The sequence below is a fragment of the Salmo salar genome, chromosome ssa07 (assembly GCF_905237065.1).
Source record: "Salmo salar chromosome ssa07, Ssal_v3.1, whole genome shotgun sequence".
Lineage (NCBI taxonomy): Eukaryota > Metazoa > Chordata > Actinopteri > Salmoniformes > Salmonidae > Salmo > Salmo salar.
The window spans coordinates 64491032-64511901 of NC_059448.1; the positions used below are offsets into that span (position 1 = coordinate 64491032).

Consider the following 20870-nt stretch of genomic DNA (forward strand, 5'->3'; position numbering starts at 1 on the left):
ATGCACGCCTCCAACTCAATCATCAAGTTTGCAGACGACACTCCAGTGGTAGGCTTGATTACCAACAACGACGAGACGGCTTACAGGGAGGAGGTGAGGGCCCTCGGAGTGTGGTGTCAGGAAAACAACCTCCACTCAACATCAACAAAACAAAGGAGATGATCGTGGACTTCAGGAAACAGCAGAGGGAGCAGCCCCCTATCCGCATCGACGGGACAGTAGTGGAGAGGGTGGAGAGTTAAGTTCCTCGGCGTACACATCACGGACAAACTGAAAATGGTCCACCCACACAGACAGCGTGGTGAAGAAGGCGCAACAGCGCCTCTTCAACCTCAGGAGGCTGAAGAAATTTGGCTTGTCACCAAAAACAAACTTTTACAGATGCACAATCGAGAGCATCCTGTCGGGCTGTATCACCGCCTGGTAGGGCAGCTGCTCCGCCCATAACCGGTGTCTGTATGTAGCCTCGCTACTGTATATAGCCTGTCTTTTTACTGTTGTTTTATTTATTTACCTACCTAACTACCTACCTACCTACCTACCTACCTATTGTTCACCTAATACCTTTTTTGCACTATTGGTTAGAGCCTGTAAGTAATCATTTCACTGTTGTATTCAGCGCACGTGACAAATAAACTTTGATTTGATTTGAGGAAGGCCAAAAAGATCATCAAGGACAACAACCACCTGAGCCACTGCCTGTTCACCCCGCAATCATCCAGAAGGCGAGGTCAGCACAGGTGCATCAAAGCGGGGACCGAGAGACTGAAAAACAGCTTCTCAAGGCCGTCAGACTGTTAACCTATTGGGGATAGGGGGCAGTATTTGCACGGCCGGATAAAAAACGTACCCGATTTAATCTGGTTACTACTCCTGCCCAGTAACTAGAATATGCATATAATTGTTTGATTTGGATAGAAAACACCCTAAAAAGTTTCTAAAACTGTTTGAATGGTGTCTGAGTATAACAGAACTCATATGGCAGGCCAAAACCTGAGAAGATTCTAAACAGGAAGTGCCCTCTCTGACCATTTCTTGGCCTTCTTTGTCACCTCTATCCAAAACAGAGGATCTCTGCTGTAACGTGACACTTTCTAAGGCTCCCATAGGCTCTCAGAAGGCGCCAGAATGTTGAATGATGACTCCGCAGCTACTGGCTGAAAAACAGTAGCGCATTTGGTAAGTGGTCGATCTGAGAACAATGAGACGGGCGTGCGCATGCACGTGAAGAGTCCATTTTCTTCTTTGAGTCTTTGAACGAAAACAACTTCTCCCGGTTGGAATATTATCGCTATTTTACGAGAAAAAAAATAAAAATAGAAAAAAAAATATATATATATATTTTAAACAGTGTTTGACATGCTTCGAAGTACAGTAATGGAATATTTTGAATTTTTTTTGTCACGATATGCGCCGGCCCGTCACCCTTCGGATAGTGTCTTGAACGCACAAACAAAACGCCGCTATTTGGAACCAAACCAACATTTGTTGTTGAAGTAGAAGTCCTAGGAGTTCATTCTGACGAAGAACAGCAAAGGTAATCCAATTTTTCTTATAGTAAATCTGAGTTTGGTGAGTACCAAACTTGGTGGGTGTCAAAATAGCTAGCCTGTGATGGCCGGGCTATCTACTCAGAATATTGCAAAATGTGCTTTCACCGAAAAGCTATTTTAAAATCGGACACCGCGATTGCATAAAGGAGTACTGTATCTATAATTCTTTAAATAATTGTTATGTTTTTTGTGAACGTTTATCGTGAGTAATTTAGTAAATTCACCGGAAGTGTTCGGTGGGAATGCTAGTCACATGCTAATGTAAAAAGCTGGTTTTCGATATAAATATGAACTTGATTGAACAAAACATGCATGTATTGTATAACATAATGTCCTAGGAGTGTCATCTGATGAAGATCAAAGGTTAGTGCTGCATTTAGCTGTGGTTTTGGTTTTTGTGACATATGCTAGCTTGAAAAATGGGTGTCTGATTATTTCTGGCTTGGTACTCTGCTGACATAATCTAATGTTTTGCTTTCGTTGTAAAGCCTTTTTGAAATCGGACAGTGTGGTTAGATTAACGAGAGTCTTGTCTTTAAAATGGTGTAAAATAGTCATATGTTTGAGAAATTGAAGTAATAGCATTTCTAAGGTATTTGAAAATCGCGCCACGGAATTCCACTGGCTGTTGACTAGGGTGGGAGGTTAGAGAGGTTAAACAGCCATCACTAACATTGAGTGGCTGCTGCCAACATACTGACTCAAATCAATAGCCACTTAATAATAAAAATTGGATGTAATAAATGTATCACTAGTCACTTTAAACAATGCCACTTTATATACCCTACATTACTCATCTCATATGTATATACTGTACTCTGTCATGACGTTGCCCTCTTTGAGTACAGGGAGCACAGTTGACCCCCTTCCCCTTGCACCATCCCCCTACCTACCTCTCCCTACCCAGGCCCGGTGAAGGCGGTCATAAATTCCAAAGGAAATGTCCTGCCGCCTGGCCCAGTTGAGACAGAGGGGTTTCATAGAGAGACCAAGGAAATTCTTCCAACTCACAGAATTGGGGAACCGAACGACATTTATGTTCTGGAGAAGGTATAAAAGATTGGTGAAGAATCCAGCTACGAACTGGTCCGCTTGGTACAATTTTGTGATACTCAGAAGAGACAATATAGCCATATTACCACAAAACTGTTTATATAATAGCCTCAGCTATGGGACTTGCATCTAAATGGTTGTATAAAATGTATTAATAAGGATAAAGCTATTTGGAATACATTGAGATGCTATGTACTGAGGTTAATGTGATACAATGTATTTCTGTTCAAAGCTTAAATCAGTCATCGGCACGCCCCCAGGGACACAGACAGGACCAGGCGTCATATGACAAGCCTGTTCTATGTTCACGTATAAAACCCCACCCTGATTTACTTTCTTCAGACCAGCTTACCTCAGAAGAGAGAGCCAAGGTTTGACCATCCAATTCCTCTACTGAAAGTTAACTTTTAGACTACCGATACCGACAGAATAAGAACAAGTCTTTGATATTAATTATTAGTCTGCAGCTAAGTAAATTATATCATTGAACGCGAAGACCGACAAAACATCCATTCTATAACGACATTAATGAATGTCGCTTTGAAAGATCCATTCTAACCGAGAGAGAGAGAGAGATAGAACTCTCCAACAGAACAGAACTCTCCAACAAGGATCCCGACGACACAGAGCGTAAATATATATTGATTGCAATTGTTCCCGAATGAGTGAGCGTTCATGTGCAAAGAATTAGCATATCAATTGTTAATATTAATGAACTCTGTGCCTTCTCAGCTGCCCTTTAAGACCCTTTGTTTAACAAGACACCAGACATGCCTGTTTAGCCCACTAGGGCACATTACTCTACCAATTCTTTGTAACGATAACTACTGTTTGTATACTTTGTGAATTACTTAGTTTAGTAAATAAATGATTTTAAGACAATTGATGTAAGGATGACTTTAGTAAAGGCTGGATTCGTGCAGATACAACAATTTACCACGTTTGGAATGAGACTGGACTAGAGGTAAAATACACCATTTAAACCAGAAGATAATCGGCCTACACTATAATATAATATATCATGTTATAATATAGGAAAGTTATATTAGGAAAAATTATAACTTTGTAATCTGAATATTCTCCTTGGTGCTCCGATCTCCTAGTTAATTACAGTTAAACGATTAATCAGTTTAATCGCGTAATAATAATTACAGGGAGTTAATTGATAAACACGTCTTCAGTTTAATGGTGCCCAAAGACACGACAACTCTATATCATCTACTGCATCTTGCCAATGCCGTTTGGCCATCGCTCATCCATATATTTATATGCACATATTCTTATTCATTCCTTTACACTTAGGTAGTTGTTGTGAAATTGTTAGATTACTTGTTAGATATTACTGCATGGTCAGAACTAGAAGCACAAGCATTTCGCTACTCTCGCATTAACATCTGCTAACCATGTGCATGTGAGAAATACATTTGATTTGATCCTACTGTCAGACTTTCAAACTGTTGGACTTTTAAACACACAAGCAAGAATGTCACCAGTTAGGCCTATAGCACTGTCACCAGTTAGGCCTATAGCACTGTCACCAGTTAGGCCTATAGCACTGTCACCAGTTAGGCCTATAGCACTGTCACCAGTTAGGCCTATAGCACTGTCACCAGTTAGGCCTATAGCACTGTCACCAGTTAGGCCTATAGCACTGTCACCAGTTAGGCCTATAGCACTGTCACCAGTTAGGCCTATAGCACTGTCACCAGTTAGGCCTATAGCACTGTCACCAGTTAGGCCTATAGCACTGTCACCAGTTAGGCCTATAGCACTGTCACCAGTTAGGCCTATAGCACTGTCACCAGTTAGGCCTATAGCACTGTCACCAGTTAGGCCTATAGCACTGTCACCAGTTAGGCCTATAGCACTGTCACCAGTTAGGCCTATAGCACTGTCACCAGTTAGGCCTATAGCACTGTCACCAGTTAGGCCTATAGCACTGTCACCAGTTAGGCCTATAGCACTGTCACCAGTTAGGCCTATAGCACTGTCACCAGTTAGGCCTATAGCACTGTCACCAGTTAGGCCTATAGCACTGTCACCAGTTAGGCCTATAGCACTGTCACCAGTTAGGCCTATAGCACTGTCACCAGTTAGGCCTATAGCACTGTCACCAGTTAGGCCTATAGCACTGTCACCAGTTAGGCCTATAGCACTGTCACCAGTTAGGCCTATAGCACTGTCACCAGTTAGGCCTATAGCACTGTCACCAGTTAGGCCTATAGCACTGTCACCAGTTAGGCCTATAGCACTGTCACCAGTTAGGCCTATAGCACTGTCACCAGTTAGGCCTATAGCACTGTCACCAGTTAGGCCTATAGCACTGTCACCAGTTAGGCCTATAGCACTGTCACCAGTTAGGCCTATAGCACTGTCACCAGTTAGGCCTATAGCACTGTCACCAGTTAGGCCTATAGCACTGTCACCAGTTAGGCCTATAGCACTGTCACCAGTTAGGCCTATAGCACTGTCACCAGTTAGGCCTATAGCACTGTCACCAGTTAGGCCTATAGCACTGTCACCAGTTAGGCCTATAGCACTGTCACCAGTTAGGCCTATAGCACTGTCACCAGTTAGGCCTATAGCACTGTCACCAGTTAGGCCTATAGCACTGTCACCAGTTAGGCCTATAGCACTGTCACCAGTTAGGCCTATAGCACTGTCACCAGTTAGGCCTATAGCACTGTCACCAGTTAGGCCTATAGCACTGTCACCAGTTAGGCCTATAGCACTGTCACCAGTTAGGCCTATAGCACTGTCACCAGTTAGGCCTATAGCACTGTCACCAGTTAGGCCTATAGCACTGTCACCAGTTAGGCCTATAGCACTGTCACCAGTTAGGCCTATAGCACTGTCACCAGTTAGGCCTATAGCACTGTCACCAGTTAGGCCTATAGCACTGTCACCAGTTAGGCCTATAGCACTGTCACCAGTTAGGCCTATAGCACTGTCACCAGTTAGGCCTATAGCACTGTCACCAGTTAGGCCTATAGCACTGTCACCAGTTAGGCCTATAGCACTGTCACCAGTTAGGCCTATAGCACTGTCACCAGTTAGGCCTATAGCACTGTCACCAGTTAGGCCTATAGCACTGTCACCAGTTAGGCCTATAGCACTGTCACCAGTAGAATTGAAGAGTGTCAGTAAGTCAGGCTACTGTTTGTTTTTAGTTCGATGGGAAGAGTATTATTGCGTTAATACTGCTTGTTTTCATCAAAGAGTAGCAGTAGGTTCTTAGGTAAAACAACTGTTTCACTGATATCATCTCCCTTCTTGTTAAAGGGGAAGTTTACCCCACATCAACCCGGCAGGCCCTGCCCATTGCATCACACGGTCTGATTCACACTAACTGCGCTAATCGTACCGATCCTCCACCAAATTTCACAGTGGGTGCGAGACCTGGAGAGTGAGTGTGAAATTTGGTGGAGGATGGGTGATGATCTGGGGGGGCTTCAGCAAGGCTGGAATCGGGCAGATTTGTCTTTGTGAAGGACGCATGAGTCAAGCCACGTACAAGGTTGTCCTGGAAGAAAACTTGCTTCCTTCTGCTCCGACATATGGGACTCCCAATCACGGCCAGTTGTGATACAGTCTGGATTCGAACCAGGGCGTCTGTAGTGACGCCTCTAGCACTGAGATGCAGTGCCTTAGACCTCTGCGCCACTCGGGAGCCAAGGTGACATCCTGCCTTTAAAAGGGGCAGCTGAAAATTTGGCTCATCTGTGATATTTTGGTTAAAAGATCATTTATGCAAAAATATAGCAATATACCACATCACTTCTTAATAGTAATACCTTTATTTTATTAGAAACATTACAAAGCATGCTCATCAAGTTTGTTTTTTGTTGGTGTGTAATTACGTGAAAAAATATTTTAGCTGGAGTGGCTGGTAGATTTTTATTTATTTATTTTATCTACCTGCCACACTGGCTGGTGGACCCAAAAAGTTATTTTCAGGCCCTGTTTCCAGGCAGTGGCCGATTCATTGGAAGGACCTCCAACAGGCAGTCCTTTATATTAAAGAGGGCCTAGAGAGACATACAACCTATAGAAACCAGCCTCCCTCAGTCATAAAGCTGGGTGATGTTTTAGAGATTGATGCTAGAAACCACACTGAGCAGCGATTGGATCATTCTGTGATGGAGTGATTCCTAGTAAGCCTGCCACACGGGTGATCAGAAGATCAGTAGGTTTAATACCACTGGGGAAATTCTAATGAACATGTCAGTCAGGAGGATGTGGTTGATAGTGGTGTGGAACAGGCTTCTATGCCTCACTCATAATGAGTAGAAAAACATGCTGGGAAATGTTTACTTGCAGCTTCCTTCTCGCCAATGCAACAATAATACATAAAGCTGCAAGCAGCGGTTCAAGCTAGGTGGTGTTATTCACTTTTGGCAAATGTTGAAGTGAGCTGAGTAGTTGTTATAAGATGGCAAAAGTGTTCGTAGTACCTGAAGAGGTGTATTGATAGTGTTTCACAATTAAACATCACACACAGCCATACATAAAACACACACACAGCCCATAGCACCATCAGGACTTATTGGACACGTCACCTTAAGATAAGCTACTTCTGTGCTCATTACCATGCTTTTGATGTATTTTGGACTATTTTTTATGATGTTGAATATAGGGTTGCAAAATTCCTGCAACTTTCAATAAATTCCTTTGTTTTCCAGAAATCCTGGTTGCAGGAGTCTGGATATTCTGCTTATTCTCTCCTGATTCTAGAAACCTCCAATCAGGATTTTGGGGAAATTATTGAAAGTTCCCCGGAATTTTGCAACCCTAGATGTCAACTTTAAAACGCCTTCTCCAGAACCGATAGACTGATCGGTACCAAATGTGGTATATAGCACCTATAGATGCACATCTTCAAACACACGTTTTATAAGAGCTCAAACAATATGGCCGCAATAAGCCAATGAGCTTGCATGAGTGGTTTTTCCTGTCCAACAGCGCCCCTCATGCGGCCAAACTGAACAATACTTTAGATTAGCTAGACTCATATCCCTTAGCATGTGTGCCAAATTTCATCACTCTGAGTCAAACAGATTGAGATGTATAGCGCCACCGTGTGGCCGATCTGAATGTGCTTACATATGTTGAGTGTTGACCGTGTTTGGAAAGTTTGGTTACGATACGAATATCCGTGTCTAATTAGCATTAATGTGCCAGACAACCCCCACATTAATGTTTATTGGTCAGTAGTGACCATGGGGTTTGACATATAGTCTGCAAAATATTGCATTGAGAGACCTTGGTCCATAGATGACACATCAATGTACATCCAGATCGGCCCAGTGGTTCCGGACGAGATGTCATTTAAGTGTTATTCACAAAATTCAAAATGGCGGAAAATCCATCATGACAGACCTTGGGGAAAATGTGTTCCTTGTGAGAAGAGGGACCTATGCACTGAATTTCAGGACTCTAGGTCATATGGGGTGAGGGGCGTGACCCTTCCAAGTTAGCCATTTCAATCACCTGTTATAGCACCACCTTGTGGCCAATTGGAATGGCTTGGCACCAGAGAGTGTAGACTATGGGCCTTTACCATGTTTCACCCTCTTCGGCCTTACCATCTCACGGGAATTTGAATGTTAACTTTCTTCGCAAGAAGAAGCGGTATAATAATAATGAACGCCAACAAATACAACAGGGTTTGCCCAGCTTCACTGGCTTGAACCCTTAATAAAAGATAAGAACAGCAACATAGTAAATGTCTCAGCAGAATAGAATAAACATCTCTCCAAGATCAGATGTCTAACCACATAGTGGGGTGTAGAACTCTGCTGTTTCATCTAGCCTTTAATATGTGATAAGATTGGAGGAGAGAGGAAGGTGAGGAGGATTAGCTGGCGACAGAGAGCTGTGGTTTCCTCCCTCCATCTATTATGCAGAGATGAAAAGTAATTCTGAGTATTTTTTCACTCTTACTGAGATTATAAAGACAGTCAATTGACAGTCTTCCTCATGGCGCTGACTGAATAAGAGATGGGAGGTGAAGAGTCTTCCTCATGGCGCTGACTGAATAAGAGATGGGAGGTGAAGAGTCTTCCTCATGGCGCTGACTGAATAAGAGATGGGAGGTGGAGTCTTCCTCATGGCGCTGACTGAATAAGAGATGGGAGGTGAAGAGTCTTCCTCATGGCGCTGACTGAATAAGAGATGGGAGGTGAAGAGTCTTCCTCATGGCGCTGACTGAATAAGAGATGGGAGGTGAAGAGTCTTCCTCATGGCGCTGACTGAATAAGAGATGGGAGGTGAAGAGTCTTCCTCATGGCGCTGACTGAATAAGAGATGGGAGGTGAAGAGTCTTCCTCATGGCGCTGACTGAATAAGAGATGGGAGGTGGAGAGAATTGAGGTTTTAACTTATTTCCTGTATGTTAAAATACTGTGTATTTAAGTAGACTAACTAGTGTAATAATGCCATCATCCAGGTTCCAGTTGATGATCAGGTCGATATGTTAAGTGACTCTTTCTAGAATGACCATGTCATACTTGTTCCTTTCTCTATGATTGGGCTAGTGTTACAATGTCTTCATCACAGTTCTAGTAGATGACAGTCTAGATGGGGAAAGTCACTCTCTGACTCAAGTCACTATTTCTAGTGAGACCAGTTCCTTTTATGACTGGTCTCAGAATCACCAACTTTTAAGCCTGGAGACAACTGAGACATGGATTGTGTGTTTGTGCCTTTCAGAGGGTGAATGGGCAAGACAAAATATTTAAGTGCCTTTGAACAGGGTATGGGAGTAGGTGTCAGGCGGTTTGGTTTGAGTGTGTCAAGAACTACAATGGTGCAGGGGTTTTTCATGCTCAACAGTTTTCAGTGTGTATCAAGAATGGTCCACCACTCAAAGGACATCCAACCAACTTGAACTGTGGGAAGCATTGGAGTCAACATGGGCCAGCATTCCTGTAGAACACTTTCCACACCTTGTAGAGTCTATGCCCCAACGATTGAGGCTGTTCTGAGGGCAAAAGGGGGTGAAACTCAATATTAGGAAGTTGTTCCTAATGTTTTGTAAACTCAGTGTAGGGTGCCACCTGTCAACCATTGACACAGCCATCAGCACAACAACCTAACAAGAGAAGTTAAGAAGCTTGATACTGTTCACTACGGAACTATAGAACGAAAATAGAAAGCTGAGAAGGTCTAGAATGTTCTGAGAATGTGATCGCTTGTCGATTAAAATAAGAACTTGTTTGTTAACGTGACATTTGGAATCAACCTTAACCCAGTTCTGTTGTGTGATCCAGCCAGCCTGACAGACTTCAGCCTGACAGAGAACAGTCAGACACATTACTGTCTGACTGTTGCTACATAGAACACCACCTTTAAACTGGGATGGCTGCAAAGAAAACATGTTGACTTACAGTTGAAGTCGGAAGTTTACATACACAATTCCTGACATTTAACCCTAGTAAAAATTCCCTGTTTTAGGTCAGTTAGGATCACAACTTTATTTTAAGAATGTGAAATGTCAGAATAATAGGAGAGAATTAATAATTTCAGCTTTTATTTTTCACATTCCCAGTGGGTCATAAGATTACATACGCTCAATTAGTATTTGGTAGCATTGCCTTTAAATTGATTAACTTGGGTCAAACATTTTGGGTAGCCTTCCACAATAAGTTTGGTGAATTTTGGCCCATTCCTCCTGACAGAGCTGGTGGAACTGATTCAGGTTTGTAACTATCCTTGCTCGAACACACTTTTTCAGTTCTGCCCACAAATGTTCTATAGGATTGAGGTCAGGGCTTAGTGATGGCCACTCCAATACCTTGACTTTGTTGTCCTTAAGCCATTTTGCCACAACTTTGGAAGTATGCTTGGGGTCGTTGTCCATTTGGAAGACCCATTTGCGACCAAGCTTTAACTTCCTGACTGATATCTTGAGATGTTGCTTCAATATATCCACATACTTTTCCTTCCTCATGACTCCATCTATTTTGTGAAGTGCACCAGTCCCTCCTGAAGCAAAGCACCCCCACAACATGATGCTGCCACCCCCGTGTTTCACGGTTGGGATGGTGTTCTTCGGCTTGCAAGCTTCCCTCTTTTTCCTCCAAACATAACAATGGTCATTGTGGCCAAATAGTTCTATTTTTGTTTCATCAGACCAGAGGACATTCCTCCAAAATGTACAATCTTTGTCCCCATGTGCAGTTGCAAAACGTAGTCTGGCTTTTTTATGGAGGTTTTGGAGCAGTGGCTTCTTCCTTGCTGAGTGGCCTTTCAGGTTATGTCGATATAGGACTTGTTTTACTGTGGATATAGATACTTTTGTACCCGTTTCCTCCAGCGTCTTCACAAGGTCCTTTGCAGTTGTTCTGGGATTGATTAGCACTTTTCGCACCAAGGTACGTTCATCTCTAGGAGACAGAACGCGTCTCCTTCCTGAGCGGTATGATGGCTGCGTGGTCCCATGGTGTTTATACTTGCGTACTATTGTTTGTACAGATGAACATGGTACCTTCAGGCATTTGGAAATTGCTCCCAAGGATGAACCAGACTTGTGGAGGTCTACAATCGTTTTCTGAGGTCTTGGCTGATTTCCTTTGATTTTCCCATGATGTCAAGCAAAGAGGCACTGAGTTTGAAGGTAGGCCTTGAAATACATCCACAGGTACACCTCCAATTGACACAAATTATGTCAATTAGCCTATCAGAAGCTTCTAAAGCCATGACATCATTTTCTGGAATTTTCCAAGCTGTTTAACTTTAGGCTAGGGGGCAGTATCCTGAATTCGGATGACTGACGTGCCCAAAGTAAACTGCCTGTTACTCAGGCCCAGATGCTAGGATATGCATATAATTGGCATTGGATAGGAAGCACTCTGAAGTTTCTAAAACTGTTAAAATAATGTCTGTGAGTATAACAGAACTGATATGGCAGGCAAAAACCAGGGGAGAATCCATCAGGGGGAGAATTTTTTTTTAGGTCACAGGCCATTTCAATGCAAGCCTATGGCATACTCAAAATAATTCCTCCCAGATTGCAGTTCCTATGGCTTCCACTAGATGTCAACAGTCTTTAGAAAGGGTTTCAGGCTTGTTTTTTGAAAAACGAACAAGTTGTAGTTTTTCCAAGGTGTCTCATTAGAAAAGTAGTCCTGTTGCGCGCGTGAATGAGGTGCGCGCTCTTCGTTATTTATCTTCCCTATTGAACATACTATTCTCCGTCTTAAATTTTAAGGTTTGTTTAGATATTAGAGTACCTGAGGATTAATTAGAAACATCGTTTGACTTGTTTGGACAAAATTTACTGGTAACTTTTTGGATTCATTTGTATGCATGTTGAACGAGTGGATTACTGAATCAAGCGCGCCAACTAAACTGACATTTTTGGTATATAAAGAAGGACTTTATCGAACAAAACGACCATTTTTTGTGTAGCTGGGACCCTTGGGATTGCAAACAGAGGAAGATCTTGAAAAGGTAAGTGATTTATTTTATCGCTATTTGGGATTCTGCAATTTCACCGGATGTTGTCGTGGTGGGATGCTAGAGGTTAAAGGCACGGTCAGCTTAGTGTATGTAAACTTCTGACCCACCGGAATTGTGATACAGTGAATTATAAGTGAAATAATCTGTCTGTAAACAAGTGTTGGAAAAATGACTTGTGTCAGGCACAAAGTAGATGTCCTAACCGACTTGCCAAAACTATAGTTTGTTAACAAGAAATTTGTGGAGTGGTTGAAAAACAAGTTTTAATGACTCCAACCAAAGTGTATGTAAACTTCCGACTTCAACTGTATGAAAAATATATGGAAGTGGGACTTATGGTGATGATCGCCTGTAGTCCTGGTCTTAGATCAGGTATTCCCAACCAGGGGTACACACAATGCCGGGGGTACACCAAATATAAATGTGATTCACATGTAAAAAAAGTTTAAAAAAATTAATTCTTCACATTTTCAAACAGTCCATTTATATTTTCCAACGGGGCTACACATTTGGGAGAGATTTATCTCTCGCCTGAGTGGCCTCGTTTCACTGCCAAAAATAAAATTAAACCATCTAGGTGTTCAGCACAACACAATGTCAAATACAGCTGGCCTAGTCAATTAATGAACATCCAATCACACTAACCGTTACTCTCTCACGGGAATTCCACTACCAGTCTGAATGTAACAAACGTAGCTGCTGCTTATGTTGGTATCTGTACTGAGGGTGCGAAAGCCATGACAGAGAGACATAGTGGAGTGGTAATGCAACAGTTGCTCCCGACGTCACTTGGGTCCACTGCAGCATCCACTGAGAGGCTCTTGCTGCCAAAGGAATGCCTGACAGCTTGAAAGACGTTTTGGACACTACAGTGAAAATGGTTAACTTTGTTAAAGCAAGGCCCCTGAACTCTCATGTATTTTCTGCATTATGCAATGATATGGGCAGCGACCATGTAACGCTTTTACAACATACTGGTTATCAAGGGGAAAAGTATTGACACTATTTTTTACATTTAGAGACGAGCTTAAAGTTCTCTTTACTGACCATCATTTTCACTTGTCTGACCGCTTGCATGATGACGAGTTTCTCGTACACAACTGGCCTTTCTGGGTGATGTTTTTTTCCCCTCACCTGAATGATCTGAATCTAGGATTACAGGGACTCTCTGCAACTATATTCAATGTGTGGGACAAAATTGAAGCCATGATTAAGAAGTTGGACCTCTTCTTTGTCTGCATAACAAGGACAACACACAGATCTTTCCATCATTGTATGATTTGTGTGCAAATGAACTCAAGCTTACGGACAACGTCTAATGTGATATAGTGAAGCACCTGAGTGAGTTGGGTGCGCAATTACACAGGTACTTTCCCGAAACAGATGACATAAACAACTGGATTCGTTATCCCTTTCATGTCCTGCCTCCAGTCCACTTAACAATATCTGAACAAGAGAGCCTCACCGAAATTGCAACAAGCAGTTCTGTGAAAATGTCATTTAAAATCAGAAGCCACTGCCTGATTTCTGGATTGGGCTGAGCTCAGAGTATCCTGCCTTGGCAAATCGCACTGTTAAGACACGGCCCTTTGCAACCACGTACCTATGTGAGAGTGGATTCTCAGCCCTCACGAGTATGAAAACTAAATTCAGGCACAGACTGTGTGGAAAATGATTTAAAACTGAGACACTCTCCAATACAACATCACAGAGTTATGTGTATCCTATCAAGCAAAACCCTTCTCATTAAACTGTGGTGAGTTATTCACAATTTTCGATTAACAAATAAGGTTTTATATGTAAGATTGTTAAATAAAGAGCAAAATTATTGATATTTGTGCCCTGGTCCTATAAGAGCTCTTTGTCACTTCCCACGAGCCGGGTTGTGACAAAAACTCACACTCATTCTTATGTTTAATAAATGTATCGTATAGCATATGTGGGGCAGGCTTACAATGATGGCAAAAACAACATTTGAGAGTGCGCTGACCCTGGTGCTAGAGGGGGTACGCAGCTGGAGGTAGAACATTTGAAGGGGTACGGGACTATAAAAACTTTGTCAACCACTGTCTTAGAAAAACAAATAGGCTATACTCTGCTTGAAGGCTACTTGACAAAAACACCTTGGGCCAACTGTTGGCATGAGGGGCCAACTGTTGGCATGAGGGGCCAACTGTTGGCATGCGGGGCCAACTGTTGGCATGCGGGGCCAACTGTTGGCATGAGGGGCCTAGTTTCCAGGTATGGTGACACCACTGCTACAGTAGCTCTGATGAGACATGTTAAGGAGGCAGTGGGCTGTCATTACCACTGATGACAGAGGTAATGACACCCAGCCCTATACCCCAGTCCAGGCCCTATACCCAAGCATATAGCCCAGACCATAGTCCCCAGCCCAGGCCCTACAGCCCAGGCCCTATAGCCCAGGCCCTACAGCCCAGGCCCTACAGCCCAGGCCCTACAGCCCAGGCCCTACAGCCCAGGCCCTACAGCCCAGGCCCTATAGCCCAGGCCCTATAGCCCAGGCCCTATAGCCCAGGCCCTACAGCCCAGGCCCTATAGCCCAGGCCCTACAGCCCAGGCCCTATAGCCCAGGCCCTATAGCCCAGGCCCTATAGCCCAGGCCCTATAGCCCAGGCCCAGACTGTTTAAATCATCCAAAGCCAAACAATATTTTTGATAATGGGCCTTCCACCTATCAGCCCAGACCACACAGCAGCATCCCAGGACCAACCAGGGAGAGCAACATGGCAGGCTGCTCTCCTCTCCTGAATATCAACAGCATCACCATCAATAGCGGCTGTATCGGGTTACCAGGCATCACAGGGCTGGCTTTACATGAAAGACTACACGCAGATCAGAAGCCAGGGATTAACGCTGTGTGTGTGGTGGGGGAGTGTGTGTGTGTGGGGGAGTGTGTGTGTGTGTGAGTGTGTGGGGGGGGGGAGAGTATGTTCACTATTGACCAAAACAGGTGCAGAAGACAAGGAAACAACCAGTAGTCTGAACAGGAAATCCAACCATGTCTGTTCATCCGCTCCAGTTAGACCTGACCCTCTGTTCATCCGCTACAGTTGGACCTGACCTCTGTTCATCCGCTCCAGTTGGACCTGACCTCTGTTCATCCGCTACAGTTAGACCTGACCTCTGTTCATCCGCTACAGTTAGACCTGACCTCTGTTCATCCGCTACAGTTGGACCTGACCCTCTGTTCATCCGCTACAGTTGGACCTGACCTCTGTTCATCCGCTACAGTTGGACCTGACCTCTGTTCATCCGCTCCAGTTAGACCTGACCTCTGTTCATCCGCTACAGTTAGACCTGACCTCTGTTCATCCGCTACAGTTGGACCTGACTCTCTGTTCATCCGCTACAGTTGGACCTGACTCTCTGTTCATCCGCTACAGTTGGACCTGACTCTCTGTTCATCCGCTACAGTTGGACCTGACCTCTGTTCATCCGCTACAGTTGGACCTGACCTCTGTTCATCCGCTACAGTTGGACCTGACCTCTGTTCATCCGCTACAGTTGGACCTGACCTCTGTTCATCCGCTACAGTTAGACCTGACCCTCTGTTCATCCGCTACAGTTAGACCTGACCTCTGTTCATCCGCTACAGTTAGACCTGACCTCTGTTCATCCGCTACAGTTAGACCTGACCTCTGTTCATCCGCTACAGTTAGACCTGACCTCTGTTCATCCGCTACAGTTAGACCTGACCTCTGTTCATCCGCTACAGTTAGACCTGACCTCTGTTCATCCGCTACAGTTAGACCTGACCTCTGTTCATCCGCTACAGTTAGACCTGACCTCAGGTCATCTCCAAGGAAGGCAGTAAAGCACACTTCTGCCATTCCACTGACTGAGGCCCCAGCAGGCCAGGAAGGCTTGCCTTACAGATCACTTTCAGGGTGTTTCTCCTCAACTCAGGTCTACGTGACTGGATGGGACAGCACTGCTGGGGCGACCACCACATTCCTGTTAGGTCTATGTAGCAGTGGGTTTCTCCATTTCATCTGTGTTCCTTGGAAACATCCTGCCGCTCCACATTTTTGACCTAGCTAGCTCACGTCACACAACTAGTCAAGGGCTTGAGCATTGGGCTAGTTGACTAGTGGTGGAACAACTAGGGATCTCCCACTCCCAGAGGAACAGGCTGAGAAACACTGACATAATGTATCTCTCCTGGCCAGGCCAGAGAATCTGCTGCCTGCCTGTATTCAGCACTCTGAGAAACACTGACATAATGTATCTCTCCTGGCCAGGCCAGAGAATCTGCTGCCTGCCTGTATTCAGCACTCTGAGAAACACTGACTTACAGTGTATTTCTACTGGCCAGGCCAGAGAATCTGCTGCTTGCTGCCTGCCTGTATTCAGCACTCTGAGAAACACTGACTTACAGTGTATTTCTCCTGGCCAGGCCAGAGAATCTGCTGCTTGCTGAACTGCCTGTATTCAGCACTCTGAGAAACACTGACTTACAGTGTATTTCTCCTGGCCAGGCCAGAGAATCTGCTGCCTGCCTGTATTCAGCACTCTGAGAAACACTGACTTACAGTGTATTTCTACTGGCCAGGCCAGCTTGACTGCCTGTATTCAGCACTCTGTGCTGCAGCAGTCTCACAAACTAGCAGCAGCAGAACAGACACAGATCATTAAACCATTGTGTTGTCACATGCCTCAGGGGGGCAGGCTATCTTCTCTCTCCCGGGCAGGCTAGCTTCTCTCTCCCGGGCAGGCTAGCTTCTCTCTCCCGGGCAGGCTAGCTTCTCTCTCCCGGGCTTAAATGAAAGCAATAGTACACCAAAGACATAGGCTGCCTGCTCAGCTCTTTGAATCTCACACACACAGTTAGTCACACACACACTTGGATTTATCCGTTTATCTGTGCTTTGATATGAAAACCCCCCCTAGAGCAAGAATATGCCTGTTGTGAGAATGTTCTAGTATAGATCTTTACTGAAGTCCTCTTCATTAGTGAAGTACAATACTGACGTCACAGCAGCACAGTGAGAGAGGCAGGAGATGAGATGGAGATGAGGAGCACTGAGCTCTCATGCTGAGTGGATCATTATCTAGCTCTGCCAGCTAAATCTTATTTATCCCTCACAGAGAGCTGTGGTGTCTCTGAATGGGATACGGTTATTGTGAGGAGTGTCTGTGGGATAGGAAGTAGCTTTATTGTTAAATATATATATATATATATATATATATATATATATATATATATATATATATATATATATATATATATATATAATATATATATATATATATATATGACAGTGCATTCACTCAGCAGTACCAGTGGGTATCATCAACCCAGATACTCTAAAAGCTTCACTCACCCTCAGAGTCACCCCATTGTGTGTGTGCCCGTCTGAGATGACATCATCATCCTCCTCCTCCTCCTGCTGCTGCTCTCTAGGATCCATCTGCTCCGTAGTGGTGCCATCAGCATCTGTTGCAGCGGTACCACAGCCTCTATACCTCAACATGAAGCCCGGGCCCTCGGCCCCTGAGGGCCTCTGCTGCGGCTCCAGCTCCCCTCCTCCTCCGGCTCCCTCCAGCTTGGCTGCTGGCCTGATCCTCCCCCGCTGACCGCTGTGGACTGACCGGCCTGGCTGGACTGGTAGAGGTGGTGGAGGGTCCTCCTCCAGCTAGACAGGGGTAACTGGGTCCTGGTGGTGGGGGTCGGATAGTTGGCCAGAAAGGGTGGGGGTCGGTAGACTGGTAAGGAGCCTAAAGGGGGAGAGGGAGGAGACAGGAAGGGATGGAGGGAGGGGGTAGGAAAGAGAAAGGGAAGGAAGGGAGAGAAGAAAATAGTTCTTATTTTGAATATCTTGTTATGAATTGTTTGTATTTGCCAGTATTAGGGCAGTAACCAGATAAGGAGTGGTGTAGCACGCGCGGGGGAGGGGCCCCAAACATTTATATTTATATGGTATTAAAATGATTCTGTTGGCATGTCCAAATACCCCCATATATGGTCTATAGGATATATGGTCCAAGCCAAGCCAGTATGTCTACATGGAAACAGATTTAGACCCGGACAGAGAATTACAAGTCAACGTTACACACTGTGAAACGTCAGTCTGCACAGTCTGCAGTCAAATGGTCACAATTAAAAATGGTCAATGACCACTCACCACCACAGTCTGGTTGGGTGTCATGCTGGGTAGCTTAGCAACTTGCAATGCCAAGGACATGGAGAGTAACCCAAGAGTCCACACAAAGAGAAGACTCATCTCTGGCTGTAAGCACTGAAAATCTCTCCTCTCTCTCTACACCTCTCACTCTCCCCTCTCTCTACACCTCTCACTCTCCCCTCTCTCTACACCTCTCACTCTCCCCTCTCTCTACACCTCTCACTCTCCCCTCTCTCTACACCTCTCACTCTCCCCTCTCTCTACACCTCTCACTCTCCCCTCTCTCTACACCTCTCACTCTCCCCTCTCTCTACACCTCTCCCCTCTCTCTACACCTCTCACTCTCCCCTCTCTCTACACCTCTCACTCTCCCCTCTCTCTACACCTCTCCCCTCTCTCTACACCCCTCACTCTCCCCTCTCTCTACACCTCTCCAAACCGCTTCCTCTCCTGGCTAATAGTCTGACACTCATCTAATCTTCCTTTCATCCTCCCCCCCCCATGAGGCAACAAAGACCTGTCATCTCCAGGACAGTAAGGTGATGCTGTATGGACCTACAGAGACTCCTGTCATCTCCAGGACAGTAAGGTGATGCTGTATGAACCTACAGAGACTCCTGTCATCTCCAGGACAGTAAGGTGTTGCTGTATGAACCTACAGAGACTCCTGTCATCTCCAGGACAGTAAGGTGTTGCTGTATGAACCTACAGAGACTCCTGTCATCTCCAGGACAGTAAGGTGTTGCTGTATGAACCTACAGAGACTCCTGTCATCTCCAGGACAGTAAGGTGTTGCTGTATGAACCTACAGAGACTCCTGTCATCTCCAGGACAGTAAGGTGATGCTGTATGAACCTACAGAGACTCCTGTCATCTCCAGGACAGTAAGGTGTTGCTGTATGAACCTACAGACACTCCTGTCATCTCCAGGACAGTAAGGTGTTGCTGTATGAACCTACAGAGACTCCTGTCATCTCCAGGACAGTAAGGTGATGCTGTATGAACCTACAGAGACTCCTGTCATCTCCAGGACAGTAAGGTGATGCTGTATGAACCTACAGAGACTCCTGTCATCTCCAGGACAGTAAGGTGTTGCTGTATGAACCTACAGAGACTCCTGTCATCTCCAGGACAGTAAGATGATGCTGTATGAACCTACAGAGACTCCTGTCATCTCCAGGACAGTAAGGTGATGCTGTATGAACCTACAGAGACTCCTGTCATCTCCAGGACAGTAAGATGCTGTATGAACCTACAGAGACTCCTGTCATCTCCAGGACAGTAAGGTGTTGCTGTATGAACCTACAGAGACTCCTGTCATCTCCAGGACAGTAAGGTGTTGCTGTATGGACCTACAGAGACTCCTGTCATCTCCAGGACAGTAAGGTGTTGCTGTATGAACCTACAGAGACTCCTGTCATCTCCAGGACAGTAAGATGCTGTATGAACCTACAGAGACTCCTGTCATCTCCAGGACAGTAAGGTGTTGCTGTATGGACCTACAGAGACTCCTGTCATCTCCAGGACAGTAAGATGCTGTATGAACCTACAGAGACTCCTGTCATCTCCAGGACAGTAAGGTGTTGCTGTATGAACCTACAGAGACTCCTGTCATCTCCAGGACAGTAAGGTGTTGCTGTATGAACCTACAGAGACTCCTGTCATCTCCAGGACAGTAAGGTGATGCTGTATGAACCTACAGAGACTCCTGTCATCTCCAGGACAGTAAGGTGTTGCTGTATGAACCTACAGAGACTCCTGTCATCTCCAGGACAGTAAGGTGATGCTGTATGAACCTACAGAGACTCCTGTCATCTCCAGGACAGTAAGGTGATGCTGTATGAACCTACAGAGACTCCTGTCATCTCCAGGACAGTAAGGTGATGCTGTATGAACCTACAGAGACTCCTGTCATCTCCAGGACAGTAAGGTGTTGCTGTATGAACCTACAGAGACTCCTGTCATCTCCAGGACAGTAAGGTGTTGCTGTATGAACCTACAGAGACTCCTGTCATCTCCAGGACAGTAAGGTGATGCTGTATGAACCTACTGAGACTCCTGTCATCTCCAGGACAGTAAGGTGTTGCTGTATGAACCTACAGAGACTCCTGTCATCTCCAGGACAGTAAGGTGTTGCTGTATGGACCTACAGAGACTCCTGTCATCTCCAGGACAGTAAGGTGTTGCTGTATGAACCTACAGAGACTCCTGTCATCTCCAGGACAGTAAGGTGATGCTGTATGAACCTACAGAGACTCCTGTCATCTCCAGGACAGTAAGGTGTTGCTGTATGAACCTACAGAGACTCCTGTCATCTCCAGGACAGTAAGGTGTTGCTGTATGAACCTACAGAGACTCCTGTCATCTCCAGGACAGTAAGGTGTTGCTGTATGAACCTACAGAGACTCCTGTCATCTCCAGGACAGTAAGATGCTGTATGAACCTACAGAGACTCCTGTCATCTCCAGGACAGTAAGGTGTTGCTGTATGAACCCACAGAGACTCCTGTCATCTCCAGGACAGTAAGGTGATGCTGTATGAACCCACAGAGACTCCTGTCATCTCCAGGACAGTAAGGTGTTGCTGTATGAACCTACAGAGACTCCTGTCATCTCCAGGACAGTAAGGTGTTGCTGTATGAACCTACAGAGAC

General features: G+C 45.0%; 1 protein-coding gene across 1 annotated transcript in view; it reads right to left on the reverse strand.

Moving 5' to 3' along the window:
- LOC106580685 (adiponectin receptor protein 2) overlaps nucleotides 1–20870 on the reverse strand; it is a 97181-nt gene that overhangs the window by 50314 nt on the left and 25997 nt on the right. The window contains 1 exon segment of the mRNA XM_045722463.1: nucleotides 17417–17810. Coding sequence (XP_045578419.1) covers nucleotides 17417–17566 — 150 coding nt within the window. The 5' untranslated portion in view covers nucleotides 17567–17810.